At 45.9% G+C, this 19,652-nt stretch overlaps 1 protein-coding gene across 1 annotated transcript; it reads right to left on the reverse strand.

The window, feature by feature from the left end:
- Window positions 1–4,441: 4,441 nt before the first annotated feature.
- SEC22B (SEC22 homolog B, vesicle trafficking protein) lies at window positions 4,442–18,716 on the reverse strand. Its single transcript, XM_065410185.1, has 5 exons — window positions 18,579–18,716; window positions 15,866–15,975; window positions 7,744–7,904; window positions 6,720–6,866; window positions 4,442–5,383 (listed from the first exon to the last, which is right to left on the reverse strand). Exons 1-5 carry the CDS (start codon window positions 18,651–18,653, stop codon window positions 5,229–5,231), a joined length of 648 nt encoding a protein of 215 aa, XP_065266257.1. The 5' UTR covers window positions 18,654–18,716; the 3' UTR covers window positions 4,442–5,228.
- Window positions 18,717–19,652: the final 936 nt, after the last annotated feature.

Here is a 19,652-nt window from a genome sequence, read left to right on the forward strand (position 1 = left end):
GCCCCCTCAAACCTACACAGTGTGCCAGGAGTAACTTCCTTCCCAAGAGAGATGGTAATGGAGGGGGAACTTCTAATTCCAGTGAAGTGAAAGCACAACTGATGTCCTTTGCTGTGACAGCACTGCCCCCTGCTGGAAATAAGGCATACATTTTTAACAAGTGAGGATAACTCACCATTGGAACAGTTTGTCGTGGTGGATTCTCCATTACTGGCAATTTTAAAATCAAGATTAAAAAACATCCAAAGATCTGCTCTAGCTCAAAAGAAGTTGTTCTGGGGAGGTCCTGTAGCCTGTGTTATACAGGAGATGATCACAAGGGTCCTTTCTGACCTTGGAATCCAGACAGGGCATTTCCCCCACCCATTACATATAAGCACTGAGCTTTGTGTATGATGCAGACAAACAAGCATTAAATAAGCTATAATGCAGCACAGTCCCCAGGCAAGAGGTGAACAAAGGATTTTGGATGAGACAGGAGCGCATTCTGGCATCCTCTAGCTTGCATAGTAGCTTCCATGCAAAGGTTGAGAAATGTGCCTCGTACGCTCTGGCTTTACTACAGCAGGGCCTTGTGCAATCTCTGAGCTACCAAATCAGACACACTGTTTAGAAAAGAAAATAACCCCTGCCCTGCTACGCCCCACTCCTCCCTCCCCTCCAATTCAGACTCTCCCATTGCCAAAGAAAGTTGGGGAGAGGCTTTGCAGACAGGATAGCAAAGCAGTTTGGTCTGGAATGACTGCATCTGAAATTTATCAAGTGTACTGACTTGCCAAATATTAATGCAAATGTCAAAATGTTCTGTGTGTACCATGAAATGGGTCATAGGTTCCCCTAAGAAACTGATTAACTTTATCTGGCTTTACCACTGACAGGCATTTATTAAATGGATGAACCTATTGCTGTTGTTCCTATGAATAAATTGTATGTGGGTCTTGGGAAGCTGGTAGCCCAGGTAATGTCTCAGTGACACACAGTGGCCAACTGACACGTAATCTTTGGAAGTTAAGATTGAGCAAGAAAAGTCTGGCCACAAGTTGCTAAAAATGGTATTTTCTGCATTGAGACATATTAAAGTAAACTCAAAGTCTGAGTCTCCTCCTCTTTTGGCTGACTCTGTGGTATATGGGATGTGATGGAATTTGAGTTAGATTCTTATCAAACAAAACGGAACCTGTAAAGCAGTATGGCTTCCCTCCTTAAACTAAACAGCAGAATATCCTAATGCTCTGTGGGAGGAGAGAGAAATGGACAGAATATAACAAACTAAACTTACCTTAATTCAGTATTTTGAACGGAGTAAAGACCTTGGGTGGGTCAGTTTACACCGCAATTAAACAGCCCTTTAGCCCAAGTCCCACAAGCCTGAGTCAGCTGGCACTGGCCAGCTGTGGGTGTCTAATTGGAGTGTAGACAAAGCCTGAGAGACAGACCCCCCCCCCCCGCCCCCCAACAGAAAAAGACTGCAACTAGTTAGTTAAGAGAAGAAACTAATAAGAGGAGCTAAGATACAGGTATAAAAAAAGTGAGTGGCATAAAGAAAGTGAGGGTCTCCTATTGACCCTCTTAGCAAAGAGCACGGGGACCATGGGAGTAAAAGGAATGTCTTACCTGGGGAGCATGGCCATTGTTTCTACTTCCCTCACTGATAAATTGGTTTAATCTCTCAAACATTCTCCAGGTCTTTTCCCCTTTCTGCAGTGACAGCTGGGCCCTCTGATGGTTTTTCGAGACAAAGGGGAGCTCCCACCTTTGGCCCAAGCTAATGAAGCAGGCATCTGATCTGGCCCTAAACTCCCTCTTCTTTTCTTTGCTCAGGTTACAACCTTCGCTTCTCTCTATGGAATATGTCTATGCTACATGCACTACAGTGGCACAGTTATGCTGCTGTAGTATAGATACTAAAGCAACAGAAGGGTTTTTTCCCATTGCTGTAGTAAATCCACCACCTTTGATGGGGTAGGAAGGTTAACAAAAGAATTCTTCCATCAATTTAGCTGCATCTGCCATGGGGATTAGGTTGACCTAACTACATCACAGAGGGCATGACATTTTTCACAGCCCTGAGCAATGTCACTAAATTGGCCTAAATTTTAGGTGTAAACCAGACCTGAGATGTCTCCATCTCTGGATCTCTACCCAGACTATACCCCCTCCTCAGGGTACTTCAGGAAAACCTGGTGCCAGGCTCCAGTTCTGGCTACTTGAAGGTTCTGTGATGATGCCCAAGTGACCCTCTCTGACTGGTTGCTGTTTAGGCCTCTTCCCAGCCTTTGACTGGAGAGCCAAAGCTCCCCCACCTTGCTGTCTCCTGCCCTGAGGTAAGGGAGCCGCTTCCATACTGCCCATCCTCCCAGCACTTCTTGATGTGAGGCCTACAACTCCCAGAATGCCTCTGTTTTGGACTGAAGGCAGGGCAGTGTTGGACCTGGAGTCCATCTCATGGGACATATAATCAAGTCGAAGGCAGCCAATTTAAAACAATGCACAATTAGCATTTGGAATGCATTGCATTAGATATTAATGTCAAAATCTTAGGATTAAAAAAAATTGGGAATGAACATGCAGAGTTCAGTTAAACACTCAGGCTTCATAGCATAAACTTACTGACAACTGCCGGGGGAAGGCGAAACCTTTCCCCCTTGTGGTTGTAGATTATTCCACAACCATCAACTTCAGGGTTTCCTGTAACTTCCCCTGCAGCATGTAGCACTGATCCCTCCCAGACAGGACACTGGTCTGAGGCACTGTCACACTACAGGGTACTCTAGCTGCATCCTGTTTTTAAGATCTTCTGCACCTTGGAAAGGGCTAGGAACAATATTTTTAAAATAAAAACACATTCTGAGTACAGTTCTGAGTACAGCAAGGGATGGATTCTTCAGCAAATTCAAAGCCATGGAATGCATACGGCACTGACTAGCTTGCTGTATTAATTAAGACTTGCTTCTCAGGGCCGAGACCTACCTAAGCTGCAAACTGCTACACAAAATAGCTGCAGCTGCATACATGTTACTCTCCACATGCATTTATGGTCACAAAGGCAGGCCTTGGGCCCACCTGTAATAGGTAACATTAGAAGTTTTCCCGCTAGGGGCTAGAAAAAGACAATGACATTTGCCAAACTCTACCCAACTTATAGGCGAAAAATTGAGCCCAGCCCCAGTTAAAGGACATGTTCCACCCTAGGTACAAGCCTACTCCATTAATACAGCATTTACCAAGTGGCCTTTGCCCAGTTCTACCCCAGGACAAATTGGATCATGAGAAGGAAGGAGAGGGTGTTTTATGAAAACACTGTACGTATAGACAGGAAACTCCACACTAAAGGAAATGAACTTTTGCAAGTGTTTATTTCACTGTGACACTGGGGCTGCAGCAGGCAACTGCTCACTGAGCTGCCAATCACTGCAAGAGAGTTTTACTCCCTATAGGTCATTACAGAATCTAGATGTGGTGTCTGCTCACCTCTCAGTACCTAAGTTACACACAGACCTAGATCACTTGTACATTCATCTGTCAGGGACACAACTTTTAAGAATTTAAAAGTACAGCTCTCTACAAATAAACAAATGGAAACATCATGCAAAAATCAGAAGATGAGACTGACAGATCAGGTTTGCAAGTAGATCAGCAGACAAATTTTAGCTGCCTATTTGCCTGCCCACAGGAGGAGGAGAGGGGAGTCACTCAGGCTTCTTTTCGCTCCTATGCCCTACTTTACTGCAGGAGACCATCTTGGTTACAGCTTACACTTTCAGAGTTGCAGCAGATTAAGTGTTTTCTGAAGGTGCTGAGGAACTTTGAATTTCTCCTTCTGTTCTGTCTGTTCTATGAGAGTGTTCACTTGCTAGATAATGACAGAAACAGACACCTTACTGTGGAAAAGGTGGGGGGTGCCTGAACAGAGCTTTGATTTAAAAAACTAAAGCCTAATAGGCAAGACAGTTTCTAGCACTTGGACCAAAAAATAAAATAATTAATATATATATATATATATATATATATAAAATCACATCATGATGGAACTATTTACATTGTCTAGTGAGAAACAAGTTAAGAAATTAAATGCTGTAGCCCCACAATATGAATTTCTCTTCAGCTACAGTTAGATCTTGCCAAAAGAAGTGGAGAGAGGGTGACCATAGGGAGAACAGGACATTAACAAGGGATCGTAGTTTTTAAAACTCTGTATTATTCTCTATCACCAAACTCACAGAAACTTGAAACGGAAATGTTTCTTTAAAGAAATGTTCTACTTTTTCTTCATCACACACACTGGGCTGTTTTTGTAGAGTAGTTTGCAAGTGCTGGAATGCTAGCGGTAGTGATACACTTGTTTGAGGAATAAAGAATGTTTACAGAGGGGAAAGAAATAATGCAATGATTCTGGAGATAGATAGATGGCAGGAAAACAGAGATGAAATTGTTTGCATTGTGCCTGGGCCAGTGCCTTTTTAATTACACAAACAGACTGTTCTGAGTCACGTTAAAACAAGCTCTTATACACAACTGCCAGGAAAGTGAGATTTACAAACTAGTAGTTTAATTTTGTAGGAGTCAGTGATAGTGGCCTTTCACTGTCTCTCCTAAGACTAAACATAATGCAATTTTAAGGCATAATTTAATATCCATTTATTCCTAAAGCAATTGAAAATTTAACAAGCAAAGATGTCAGACAATGAAAACCCAACAATAGCTAGTTTGACAAGGGTGAAAGCCATTACATATGTACAGTGCAGAATCAGTCTTCAAACAAGGGAGTCTTGTTTTAAAAAAGCAAATGCAGACCCAGATTCTAGAAAAGCAAACATTGCTGACACAAGGAATGTTCATTAGAGTCCATTTCCCACTAGAGCTACTTTTTAAAAGGGAGGAAGAAGTGACTATTGCCAGTACCGCCTGATTAGGATAAACTTCACTGATTAACTGCTCCAGGACACATCAAACAGCACTGTTAATGAGTTTAGTACACTGGGAAGCCACACTCTACCAAGTCCCTAGTGTTTAGTGCCTCATAGGAAAAGCCTCTAGTCCACCAAGAAGACTTTATACCTATGATTAAGATTCACTAAGCAGTGTAGTACTCAGGTATCATTTTCAGGACACACCCTTAAAGGTGACAGTCCTGTGTGGATTCTAATGCACATCCCCGTGAACAAAGTGTGCTGCACACATACACCTGCCATGCTACAGGCTCTCCCTCTCCAGTGACTGCCAACATCTCACAGCCACCAGAACCTCACATAGACTATTAACATGATAAAAAACACAGCTACAGCTGCCAGTTTGGCATAGGTGGAACGCATGTTAAGATACTTTGCATCTTGACGGTACTTCTTGGACAAACTGGACAAGTTGTTGGCCTTGGAATCCAAAGCTGTTAAGGAAGAGAAAGTGGAAGCAGATTAATTGCAGGATTAACAGTAACAAGACACTCCCGCAAAAATAACAGGAGTACTTGTGGCACCTTAGAGACTAACAAATTTATTAGAGCATAAGCTTTCGTGGGCTACAACCCACTTCTTCGGATGCATCCGAAGAAGTGGGTTGTAGCCCACGAAAGCTTATGCTCTAATAAATTTGTTAGTCTCTAAGGTGCCACAAGTACTCCTGTTATTTTTGCGGATACAGACTAACACGGCTGCTACTCAAAGACACTCCCGCTGTATTGTGTTCATAGATAATTGCAGCTGCTCTATTGGAGCTTTATCTGATTTATTGTGCATACTCCATTCCTCATGTTCTGAAGGATTCCTACATTAAGCTTGTTAGCCAAGCCACAACACAATGCAATATAAACTGTTTACCTCCCCAAACAGAAGGGTCAACAGTAACTTCACCAGCACCTTCAAAACACTAGCACACATCACTCCTGTCCTTGACACACACCACCAACATTCATCTTTACAGGACAAGAACAGCCCCAAGCCCACAAGGGGCTTTGGCTCCTCCCAAAGTAGGGTTACAAATTGCCAGATGGTTTATGATTAAGGCTGCTATTCTTTCACAGAGGTCACGGAAGTCAGATTCCTTGACTTTCTGCAATCTCCATGCCTTCTGCAGCGGCTGGTGTGGCTGACTTCAGGGCCGCCCCACAGCCAGCTGCACCTGCCGCTGCTGGAGTGACCCGGGGCCAGCTGCTCTGGCTGTCCCTGGGGCCAGCCGCACTGCCTGCTGCTCAGGAGGCCCCAGGCAGCTGGCTCTGGGGACCGCTAGAACAGTGGCCAGTGTGGCTGGCTCTGGGGAGCGCCTGAGCAGCGGTCTTGCGGGTGCCCTGGGGACCGCCCGAACAGCAGCGGTCCTGAGGCAGCTGGAGCAGCAGCCCCAGGGGTGCCCGGAAGCCGTCCGGTGAGCAGTCCCCAGGAGCAGCAGCCGGGGGCAGCCAACCCCCAGCACTCGAGCAGGGCCCAAAGCAGCAGTAGATGTTTAGTCAGGTATTTTTGGTAAAAGCCATGGACAGGTCACGGGCCACGAATTTTTATTTATTGCCTGTGACCTATCCATGACTTTTATACCCCATTCTAAATCTTAGCCTTATTTATGATGTAGATCAGACAAATGAAAATGCACTTTCAGCCAGACATACACACTACAAGGCAATCTTGATTCAGGAGGCCCTCTTTGCCACCCAGTCTCAGAATCCTTCCTTCAGCCATCTCCCGCCTGCCAGCCTCAGAGAGAGGAAGGAGTTTCAAAAGCTGAACTCCGTGTACCTGAGAGCGCCTCTCCTCGCTGTAAGACTTCTTCAATGTTGGCCACCATGATTCTCTGCACATCCTGTAACTCTGTATTGATGGAGCCTAAGTTCCTTCTTGCCCGGCTGTCAATGTAGAGTTTTTTGGTTTTCTGGATGTAAGTGTCTGGAACAAAAGGTGGTTGTCAACATGGAAAACTTTTCCTCCTAGCACTTCCTGCCTGCCATGCCAAGAACATCCCTCGAGCCAGCCTCCACCTCTTTCCCTCCAAAACTGCACCCACCACCACACCTCTTACCCCGCTCTGAGTAGATCCCAACCACCTGACCTCATGACAGCATACCCCAAGGGCAATTTAACAACCCCTTCCTCCCCTGACAGACACAAGGAACACTGATGACTTGTTTTAGAGCACGTTGCATCCTGCGTGCCTTCACCAGGGACAAAGCAGTTGACAGGATGGATGCCCTTTGGACTTACAAGAACAGGCCACCCAAAAGAGGACATGTACATCTGAAGCCAATCAGCTCAGAGGTTTCCTCAATGCTTAATGAGAGTTGGCTCCACCATGCTTCACATCCACTTCCCACACCTCTCCAATGCTGCCATAAAAGTACAGCTGAGGGCTGTTTTGGAAGTCCCTACATTGCCCATGTGACCTCAAGTGAGAGGAAGTTTGCTGGTTTGCTTCTCACCCTTTAACACAATCAGGGGAGAACCGCTGCCTAGAGTAACAATATGGCTGCCCACGGAGCATGAGCATCCAGTGCTGTCTTTTTCTGGGCTACCCCAGTGCAGAGCACTGCAGAGAGAGTGAGCAAGGTGCACACGAATGCTAACAAGAAAAAGCGGAAAGTTGGATTGTAGAAAATTTGCCATTTCCCCTACCATTTCTCCATTCACATACCTGGCATGCCTGGCTCATAGAGAGCACCAGATTTCTCCACTGTCAGTGGTAAGTTCCATGGCCTGAGCTGGGAGAGGCTAATGTGGCCAAACAAACAGGATGTTTATTAATTAGTCTCAAGGGGAAGGACCTCACCGAACTCAATGAAGGAATAAGGCCTGGAGACCGTCGGCACCTTCTTTCCATGCTGTTCATCAAACTCGGAATGCAAATCCTCCAGATATGCAAAGGCCAGCTTCTTGGGGAAGGTGGCCTCACACAACACCAGGTAACACACCCCTTTCTCAATAACGTAGCTAGAAGAGAACAAACCGGACACATTTTAACCCTGCCCCTGTAAGACACCACTTTTCCCTTTTTCATATTTCCTTCTCTATGGTGGAGTGTCCCAGCCTTTGGGTTTATTATTATACTACACACAAAAGCATACCAGGCATCGCACAGCAGGCTTCATAAGTGTCTCCCCAATATTGGGATATCTTGTCATTGCACTAACCCTTTCCTTTCCTTTCCTCTGCAAATACCATAATCTCCATCTACTCACCCTCCTAGGAGAATTTATATGAGACATCATCTTGGATGGCTGGCTGGAATGCAGAATCCTAGGGCCTGACCCTGCAAGGTGATGAGAGCACGCAATGCTTGGCAGGTTGGAGCCCTTAATGAGGAGTGGGGAATGACTCCTTTCAGCAAGCTCATCTTACCAGGACATTGTAAAGCATTTTTATTTGGACTTCATAGCCACAAAGGCAGCTGAGTTGGCACAAACCAGCATACTATAGTCTAGCTCTAGCATCCCCTGCTAAGATGAACTGTTTGTTTGGGATGGATATTGTAGTCTAAGTTTCAGGTTCTCGGTGCATTGCTCAGGACAGAGTTACTCTACTGCAAGTATCATGACTGAATTTCCACAGTTTTACACGTTAGGCTTCATTTTAAGTCTTTCTGAATACCTTAGTTTTTCTTTTCTTTTCCCTAACTACAGTATTATTGAGGCTTCAGATCATGGGTTCAATCCCTGCCAAAGGCTTTTAACTTCATTTTAACAAAGTTTTGCCTGGGAATTTCCTTAGTGTTTTTGTTTGTTGTTTTAAAAAGTCCTGACATTGGACTTAGCAGAATAAGGGACTTTCCCCTCTTCCTGCTGACATTCTGTCATCTGAAGGAGGCAGGCCCCACACTCCCATGCCCTTTCTGGTAACAAAATGGCAGATTAAATTCAACATTGGTAAGTGCAAAGTAATGCACACTGGAAAAAATAATCCCAAATGTTGGGTTCTAAATTAGCTGTTATCACTCAAGGAAGATCTTGGCATCACCCTGGACTTCTGCTTAATGTGCAGCAGTGGTAAAAAAGCTTAACAGTATCTTAAGAACTATTAGGAAAGGGAAAGAAAATAAATCAGATATTATCATAATCCCACTATATAAATCCACGGTAAATCCACACCTTGAATACTACATCCAGTTCTGGTCACCCTATCTCAAAAAGGATGTAGTGGAACTGGAAAAGGTACAGAAAAGGGCAACAAAGATGATCAAGGGTAGGGAATGGCTTCCGTATGAGGAGAGACTAAAAAAGATTAGAAAAGAGACGACTAAGGGGGGATATGATAGAGGTCTATAAAATGAACAGCATGGAGAAAGTGAGCGCAGAGAAGTGTTATTTAGCCTTTCCCATAATATAAAAACCAAGGCTCAGGTGATGAAATTAACAGGGAGCAGGTTTTATATAAACAAGAGAAAGTACTTTTTCACATGACACACAACTGACCTGCGGAACTCATTGACACAGGTATTGTGATGGCCAAAAGTATAACTCGGTTAAAAAAAAAGAACTGAATAAGTCCATCAATGGCTATTAGCCAAAACAGTCAGGAAGGCAAACACATACACAGGGCAACCCTAACCTCTGACTACAAAAAGCCAGGAGTGAAAGATGGGGTGGATCACTCCATAATTGCCCTGTTCTGTATACTCCCCCTCAAGCTTTGGTACAGACCACTGTCGGAGCCAGGATACTGACCAAGATGCACCGTGGTCTGACCCAGTAGGGCAGCTCCATAATGTATGGGGGAGAGGATATGTTGTACAGTGCACAGGAGCATCTTCTCCTGGAGGTCAGCAGGAAAGGGGGGGTGGGGGGGGGGGAGAATAGGGAGAGAAGACTATTGTGGCATCTCCTACAGAGATTCAAAACTGCATCAATCCCCTGGCAATCATCAGATAGGTGGTCAGCCCTGCACAGCCTTAGGAGACTAGTTGGGGCATCCCAAACTCCACCCTGGATGAGTCTTAGACATGGGACTCCATTTCCCATACACAAAGCCTCACAGAGGCAAGCTGAGAAACAGAAATGCTGCTTGTCCATGGGCCACTGGGACTTCAGGTTTTGTTATCTGACAAGAAAGTGTGATTGTGCTAATAATTTTCAGGCTGTGGCCTCATTCACATGTAGGTTATGATGAAATATAGTAGCTGGTGTGACTGCTTAATGGCACTTTGCTGCATTCCACTTGTTTTGTTTTTGACTAATGAGCCAGGGTTTAATCTCCCCCCCCCCCCCCCCCCCCCGCAATCCCTTTTTTAGTGTCTAACTATCATTTGTTCTTGCAAGTTTAGTTTTGTCCTTACTTTAGTGTCAGTTTGAGTTCCCATGCCAGAACAGAGAATATGTATTTTATTTCTAATTCAAGAACAAATCCGATTGGATGAAGTCCATTGGATTTTGAGATTTAGATCTGAACATACAGAATAGCACTTAGCTACCCCTCCACTAACTAGTGCTGCCTGCTGTTGAATGCTAACTGTGATTATGTTTATTACCATGTTTGTTCCTCTTCCAGCCAGTAGTACAGCATACCAGAGAGGGCTGAAAGTCACCTACACTGGATGCAGATATAATTGAATGGCCCAAGTCATGGCATGCAACAAAGCACACGTGTGTGTTTGGGGGCTTGTTTTAATTTAAATAACTGTGGAAAACTCGTATTGTAGCACCACAGTGATACAAGACAATGAGGACATAGAGGTTATATTGTTATTGATGGGACTAAGATAGGTTGCCTAGGGGTTCAAAACTTTCATTATGCATATGCACTATTGTGGATTTATTGGCATTAAAAGTAACTGGTAAGTCACCTATCCTTTTCTCTTTACTTAACACCTATATGTAGTGATTTAACACGCTGTTAATTTGTACATTGCCAAAATGGGCCAATTATTTTCTCAATCACTAGGCTGCTGTGTGGAATGAAAGTTTTGAAACCATACAATAGCCTGGTAATTCTGGTATCCATATGTTCAACAGCAGCTTCAAGCATACAGATCTGATTTTTCCTCAGCTTAGCCTCTAGCGACCCAGAAATGTTTAAATCCTTCAAATTTGCCACATTCAAGAATTAATTTTTGGACAGAGAGGCCAGGATTATCTGTTTTTGTTGCACTCCCAACATGGCACTTCCTAGCTTTAGTAAAAAGCCTCAAACAACAACGGGGCTTGCCTTGAACAGTAAGTGTAGTCACCACTGTCCACCATGGAATAGAATATACTCACAAATTAGCTTCTTGATTTACCCTAAGAAAGCCCCTAACTTGTTCCACATCAGTCCATGACCCAGTTTCTAAAGTATGTTCCAAAACAGTGCTAGCCAAACGATCATTTCTGATCCTTGTCTTCAGTGTTCTGGCCTGACTACCAACCCAATACACATACTGGATCCCTCCCAGCATAACCCACTGTTACTTCAAATCATTATCAAGAGCTTGAGCAATCCATAATCTTTCAGGATTCGAAGAGCAAAATGAGAAAACATATTTCAAAACAAAACCTTTTAAGATAGGGATAATCTCCTATGAGGCACATACACCTCTACCTCGATATAACGCTGTCCTCGGGAGCCAAAAAATCTTACCGCATTATAGGTGAAACCGCTTTATATCGAACTTGCTTTAATCCACCGGAGTGCACAGCCCCGCCCCCCTGGAGCACTGCTTTACCGCGTTATAGCTGAATTCGTGTTATATCGGGTAGCGTTATATCGGGGTACAGGTGTAACAGCAAGCTAGAGTACAATATCTTCTCTTAACACGGTCTCCTGTCATATGCACAGCCGCACCATCACACTTTAGGCCAGCCGGTTTTGATCTGAGCTCTCTTGCCTTGGTCTCCATGTTTCCCAGAGCTGTTTTTACTCCTTTTATGATATTAGCTGTTTCGGATTCCAAGTTTTCTATATCAGTAGAGAAAGCACACAGATTTCCAATGCCGCATAGCATTGCCACCCCAGATTAACCGTAATATAAATTTTCTCACGTAACGGCTTGATTTCTCAACTTTAACGCTGCACTAACACTTTTTTGGTATAAATTTTAACACAGTATAAAATCATGTAATTAGCCCTTTTTGCAATGCATGTATGTAGGGGACAGAGATACAGTTGGCCACCTTTAACTTTTTGCATTCTTGATTTCTGAATGTTTATCTGTGCAATCTTAATTCATATACTTTTGGAATTTAATTTCTTATATTTATTTTAATATTTTATATTTATTTTAAGAGAGAGGAAAAAAACACTTCTTTAAGAGGCACCAGCTGGCAAAGGCCAAGGGTTGCCTTTTCATGAAACTAGTAATCTGTGCACTTAAAGACTTACAACACTAATCAGCCAAAGGTCAGCTAGTAACTAATTTCACAGCGGACTGCATAGGCACTTATCACCTGCATACCTATCAGTGTGTATACTCACATGCCATGATAACTGAGTTGGTTGTAAGGCTTTTTGACTTTAATCTCCAACATTAAAATGGCCGAAGAAAATTCTTCAAACTTGGTTTGGGGGTCTCAGTGAGAGCCAAAGTTTCTTCAAACTTTGTCTGTTTCAAGGCTATTCATATTAACACCTCAGCACATTTGGAGAAGTGCACATTCCATTTTGCTCCACGACATCTGTCATGAAATTTTTTACTCTGCACTATGTTATTTTCAAGCAGTTAGTACGTCAGTTAATGAAGAACATTTTTCTCCTCGGCCAAGCTAATGCACTAGCCACTAAATAGGACTATTTTAGGCCAAATCTCAAACACCATTTTTTTTTAATTCAGCATTATCAAAAGTTTCATTAGAATTTTTGTTTAAAACTAAAACGGATTTTCTTTTTCATCTGTGACTTTATGTCTCATCCTAAAAATGGTACCAGCAGCAATCTGCACCCCTTAACACAGGGGTGGGCAAACTGTTTGGGCCAAGGGCCACATCTGAGTGGGGAAATTGTATGCAGGGCCGGGGCAGGGGGTTGCGGTGTGGGAGGGAGTGCGGGGTGTGGGAGGGGGTGCGGTGTACAAGAAGGGGCTCAGGGCAAGGGATTGGGTCAAAGAGGGCTGAGGGCAGGGGGTTGGGGTGTAGGAGGGGTGCGACGTGCAGGAGGGGGCTCAGGGCAGGGGTTGGGGTGCAGGGTGTGGCAGGGGGCTCAGGGCAAGGGGTTGGGGTGCACAGGGGTGCAGGATGCAGCACGAGTTCAGGGCAGGGAGTTGGGGTGCAGGAGGGGTGCGAGGTGCAGGCAGGGGCTTAGGGCAGGGAGTTAGGGGGCAGGAGGGGTTTGGGCTCCGGCCAGGCGCCGCTTACCTAAAGCGGCTCTGGGGTGGCAGCGGCGTGCACCGGGCTCAGGGCAGGCTCCCTGCATGCCTGCCCTGTCCCCGGCCTCGCGCCGCTCCAGGAAGCGCTGCAGCCCCTGTGGAAGGGCGGGGCGGAGGGCTCCATGTGCTCTGCCCTTGACGCGCCTCCAGGTACCTCCCCCGAAGCTCCCATTGGCCGCGGTTCCCCGTTCCCAGCCAATGGGAGCTGCGGGGGGTGATGCCTGGAGGCAAGGGTAACGCATGGAGCCCCCCCGCCCGAGGGCTGCAGGGGCGTGGTGCTGGCCGCTTCTGAGAGCGGCGTGGGGCCCACAGTGCCACAGAGGGCAATCCCGTGGGCCAGATCCAAAGCCCTGTGGGGCCAGATCCGGCCCACGGGCCGTAGTTTGCCCACCCCTGCCTTAACAGCTGGCTGAAGAACTGCTTCAATGCTGACTCACAGGGCAAAGTGCTCCTCCCCTGCCTACTCACCCACAACACTTCCAACACCCCTCAACTGCACCTCTAAGATCTCCCAGAGAAATACTGAACTTGGCTGAATTTTCTTAGTTTAACAGCTCTGATGAGATCAAAGCCACTGCAAGGTGGTTGTGATTCATAAATAACTGTGACCAAAAACCGGATAGCCTTTTTTGATATAGTTATAAGTTTGGTAAGCAGAGAGAACTATGGACACTACATAGCAAGAGCTTTAGTATGATTTAGATATCTTCCCCAGGCATCTCAGTGGAAGTCAGAATGATGTTTGGATAATATTGTGGTATGGAAACAAATGACTGACAGATTGACTGCAAACTGGGAAGAGGTATCAAGTAGCATCTTTGGGAACAGAAATTCTCAACACAGGAATTGCCTGACTGGATCAAACCAGTGGGCTACCTAGTCCAGCATCCTATTGCCAACAATGGCCAGCACCAGACTGCTTTAGAGAAAAGTGAAAAAATGTGGAAAAACCTGCAGTAAGTGATTATGAGTTAACCCATCTTGAGGAAAGCTGCCTCCTAAGCCCCAACTATTACAGACTGGCTTTGTGCCATGAGGGTGCTTCCAAACAAGGGTTTTTAACTCTAGATATTTTTACCTGTACAAATTTTTTAAATCTTGCTACCGTCTTGCCCTCAATGAGATCCTGTGGCAATTAATTGCATTGAAAACAATTTCCTTTATCAGTTTTGACTTTGCCACCTTTTTGTTTACTTCGCTGTTCCCTTGTTTTTGTGTTATGAGAGAAGGTGATTAGAGGTGCCTCTACCTTCTCTATAACTTTCATCATTTTGTATACTTTTATGTCCCCTCTTATTAATCTCCTCTCTAAAGGTAGCCAGTCAAATGTTTTCAATCTTTAGTTTAGAACAGGGGTAGGCAACCTATGGCACATGTGCCGAAGGCGGCACGCGAGCTGATTTTCAGTGGCACTCACACTGCCCAGGTCCTGGCCACCGGTCCGGGGGGCTCTGCATATTAATTTAATTTTAAATGAAGCTTCTTAAAGATTTTAAAAACCTTATTTACTTTACATACAACAATAGTTTCATTATATATTATAGACTTATAGAAAGAGACCTTCTAAAAACATTAAAATGTATTACTGGCACGCGAAACCTCCTTAAATTAGAGTGAATAAATGAAGACTCGGCACACCACTTCTGAAAGGTTGCCAACCCCTGGTTTAGAACCTAGGAGGTTCCAATGTGCATAGCTTTGAATGTGTCAACATTTCACTTCAACTGCCACTGTGCTGCCTAGCTTGATTAAGTCCCTCTGAAGTACATCAGTCTTCTTAGGTCTTAACCTACATAATGTTGTGTCGCCTGCAGATTTTGCCAGCTCGCTGCTTACCCTGAGCAAGTCTGCTAGAACTATGTTGTACATCAGTAAGATTTGCAGATGACCCTAACTTAGAAGGGTTTACAATGAAAGCAAAGGGCAAACATTATGGAAGGTTTTAAAGAGAGACAGCGAACTCAAAGGGATGAGCTAAATGCAGCTAAGACACTTTGGGTTATTAATACTAATCAAAAGTGTATAAAACATGGACAATGCTTGCTGGAGAGCAGAAATGCTGAGGAGAATCAGGGAAATAATGAACAGCAAATTAGATGAGCTCGTATTGCAAGGCTGATACATGAAAGTATATACTATAGTGGAATGGAGAGAGAAGAGAATCTTGTATAGGAAGAATCAACTGTGGTAATGCTAACCTAAGTATAGGTGGGACTCCTCACTATTAAAAAAATATATTGATAAACCTCAGAGAATCCAAAGGACAACAGATGCTAGAATGATTAGTGGGCACAATCTGTAGAGAAAACATAAAGGGAACCAAATATATGCAGTCTACAGAAAAGAGAGTGGCCGAATACAAGAACTGGATAGGAATGCAGGAAGTCTAACAATGCTAGAGAAGAAAAGAAATTTTAAAATGATTGAAAGGATATAAAAGGAAATAACACTCTCTCTCTGAGCACAGGTTTCCCATGGCTGGTGGGATGACTCTTACTCTTCTCTGATGGCCCAATTTCTAATATACCTCCAATGTCTCCTGGAAGTACCTTTCAGTTTTCTATAGATGTAGGTTGGGATACCTACATTTTCCACCTTAATCTCTACAGCATGTTTTACTTACTGGAAAGCCATGGATCCTGCTTCTAGGGTGCATCTGGTAGGCGACTGTTCATTCAACTTCCGGAAAAGCTGTTTAGCTTGGCTCTGATACTGCTGCAGGTCCCGACCTGACTGAGAAGGGAAAAAAGTCTATTAGGCATGGTTCTACCATATGGCAAAATGAACTACAAACAATACAACAACCTCTTAAGGTATAGGCAGGCCCTTTCCCACAAGGAAACTAACATGATATCCATAGCTAACCTCAAACAGTTTTACCAGAATTGGATCTGAAGTCAATGAACACAGTCAAACTAAGTGGTAGGTGCTGGTAAATCTCAGGAATCTACCTCTGATGAATATCTCAGTCCCCATTTAGGAGGTCCCCTAGGGAGTTTTGTTTTGTTTTTTGTGGCATCTCTTGTGCAGGGTCTTGGTCCAGAGAAGGTGCTTCAGTCTCACTGCCCTGAGGGAGAGGGGAAGAGTTCATGATTCAAATGGTATATCTATACTGCAGTGTCAGCCCCAGGTTTGAACTCAGGCTTAAGCCTACCCCACTCCCATCTGTCTACACACAAATTGTGCTAACTCAGGACTTGGACCCTGGGTCCCAGTACCCCACGGGTGAAGGGTCCAAGTCTGAGTCAAACTGGAACACAGGGTTCAAGCCCTATTACTTTGCAGTGTAGACACAGCCCTGCTAGACTCACGCTGTGCCAAAAATGTCCTACAATCCCACAGGCCAGCTTTCTTTGTCCTCTGGACAGTCAAGTTTTCCCACATGGCACCATGAACAAAGGGGTAGAGTGGACACATTTTGGGAGGGTGCTAAGAAGTCTGGGATAAGGGTGGTTGGACTCAGACCAGTATAATGTAGCATGGATGCTGGAGCCCCAAGCTGGGACCCAAGGTTCAACAATTCCTCGGGTTACAAGTGAGTATAGATGGTCAAACCTTGGTTAACAAATCCTGGGTCTGCTAACCAGGAGCGGCGCCAGGGTTTTTGCCATCCTAGGCGGCAGTGCTCCTCCTCTGAGCATTCGGCGGCGGGGGGTCCTTCCGCTCCACATCTTCGGGGCACTTCGGTGGCGGGTCCCGGAGCAAGTGAGGCCTAGGGTCGCCTAGTGGAAGCGCTGGCCCTGCTGCTAACTTGAGTTCTACTAACCTGGGCTTACACTGCAGTGAAGACATACTGCCAGGATCTCTCTCTCCAGAAGTATTAGCTTGCTCCCTCAAAAGTGTGCACGTATGTGAGAATCTCACTGATGGGTGGGTCGTGGCGTCTTACACAGTTTTGATCTACTTTGGGATCTCAGTGCAGGAAGGCTCGCTAGGAACTTCATTGATACTGAGGAGACACATGGTCTCTCTCTCGGGAGTCTAGATGCTGGGGGGAGGCGGGGTGCCTAGATCTTGGTGCCAAATCTAGTCTCCACCTTTCTCAAGGGCTATAAATCTTAGTCTACACACCTACATCAGGCGGGGTGTGAAAAAAACACCCCCCTGACATCGCTATGCTGAACCAACCCCCAGGACAGATGCAACTACGTTGATGGAAGAATGCTTCTGTCACATAAATAGCATAGTTTGGGGAGGTGGCACTCCTACCCAACAGAAAAGACCTTTAATCAATGTAAGTTGTGTCTGCTGTAGCCTATAAAATAGGTTAAATCAAAATTAGGCTTAGGTTTCAGTTAGCTTAAATGTAGACAAGTATGGAAAATTAAAGCTGGTAGTTTAAAAAAAGCTAAAAATAAATTGAAAATAGTAAAATAAAAAAAACTGAAGGTAACAAAGACATGACCCAAAGTTATGTTGTGGCTATGATTTGGTTATAACTGTTTTAGCAGAATTTTTAATAAAACATTTTAAAATTTAAAAATCACTTATTAAAATGATTGTATTAATAGTTTGAAAATAACATTCGTGCAAGTGTTAATTTAAATAATGTATAATGTAAACAGCCAATAAAAAGGTGGCAAAAATGTAAATCTGCTTATCGGTAGGTTTGATGTTAATGAGTATTATAATTGGTTATAACAGAAGTAGCCTTGCTGAATTGGAAAAGAGCTCCAACTAACATTAAAAAGGTACCATTAGGTTCCAGAATTATAAGGCTATACTTCACTCTGTTGTCAGTGGACTAATCACCCATTAATACACTATTTAATCTATTTCTTTTTCATGTCTTTCTCTCCGTCCCAGGGGGTGGGTGAGTCTAGTGTCCAACGGGGTCACAGTGCGAGAAGAACAGTGCCAAATGTCATCAACCTTGCATGAAACTCACGTTTGCCAGCACAGTCAAGCTCTACCACAGCCTTCTGGGGGCACACATCCAACCCACCTAGGGTCTGCTTTGTAAGCCTCCACACAGCGTCTGTGTCCCCCCCTAGGACGGATCTCAGTCTGAGGGGGGCTCTGGGCCAGGAAGAGAGGGTGTGCGTCTGGGGAAGGGCTCTGGCTCGGGAAGGGGGGCCTCTGAACAGGGAGAGAAGGGATCTGGGGAGGATCTCGGTGGCCGGGAGGGGGTGCTTGGGGGGGGGACTTCTGGGGCGAGAGAGGGGGGACCTGTCGGGAGTGGGGGGAATCTGGGGGGCTCTGGGCCGGGAGCGGGGGAATCTGGGGGGGTCGCGGGAGGGGGGGAAAATTGGGGAGCTCTGGGCCGGGAGAGGGTGGGGCTTGGGGGGGTCTCGGGGGCTCTGGGCCGGGAGAGGGGTGGTGTCTCGGTCGCTCACCTGCTCATCCTCCTGCATGGAGGCGGCCAGGGGGAGCCCATCCGCCACCCGCGCGATCATAGTCAGCAGCACCATGTCTGCGCCGCTCCAACCCGGGAGCCGCTGCCGCTGCTCGGCCCCGCGCCCGCCCTGCCTGCCAGCTGCCACCCTCTGACTGGCCTCTACTACTGAGGTGGCCGGAAACAGCCAGCGCAGCATCCGGGCTACGCCACTGGAACTGCCGGGTTACTTCCGGTCCGCTGCCGAACGCAACCCGACCGGCACCACCCACTTCCGGTGGGGGCGGCCCGGGGAGGGGGTGCCCGTGGGCCGCGAAAGGAGCGACTCTAGGGGATCAAAGCCGGGAGGTCCAGAAGGGGCGGGTGCTGGGCCGCGCTCCGCTCAGGAGCGGAGTAGGGCGAGGCGAGGGGGCCGGGTGGTAAATGAGCCTAGGGCCAGGGGAGGTGGGGCTTCCCAAGGCAGCTCGTCCCCGCTGCCCATCCCGCACCGGGCCCTGCTCCCACTCCCCCGGGCGGTCTCGAGTCGATGGGGATGTGGGCTAGGCCCCACGCCCTGAGCAGGCCCGACCCCCGCGCTGGAGGCCGGGTTGCCAGGGCTCGGGCCGGGAGGGGCCAGAGGCGGACAAGCCTACCCCCTTCGCCCATCCCGCCGGAGAAAGCGCTGAGCCTTCCCGCTGCTGCCCTGGGCTTTACTGCCCGTTTGCGCAGAGTCATCCCATGTGGGGCTGACGGGTTTGTTGTCATGGCCTCTCAAAGCCTGGTCTAGAAATGCTGTAAGTTCGGCACAAAACATGAAGTCGGGTGATTCCGTGGTCGGCCAAGGGGTCCCTTGCATTTTCTTCACGTCTCGCTGTAGTTATTGCATTGTGTGTATGATGTATGTGCTGTGAATACCCAGTTAAATAACATCCTCTTTTACACTGAATTTGTATGGTCACATGTTCTCAGGTGTCTAACTCCGCAAACCTTACCGTTAACTCCCCCTTTGCTGTGTTTTCCAGAGTGAATGGCTATAGACTAGAATCATTCTTGACTTTTATGTAGTACTTATATCTGACGTGACAGGTTAAAAGCT

The sequence above is a fragment of the Emys orbicularis genome, chromosome 8, assembly GCF_028017835.1.
Source record: "Emys orbicularis isolate rEmyOrb1 chromosome 8, rEmyOrb1.hap1, whole genome shotgun sequence".
Taxonomy (NCBI): Eukaryota; Metazoa; Chordata; order Testudines; family Emydidae; genus Emys; species Emys orbicularis.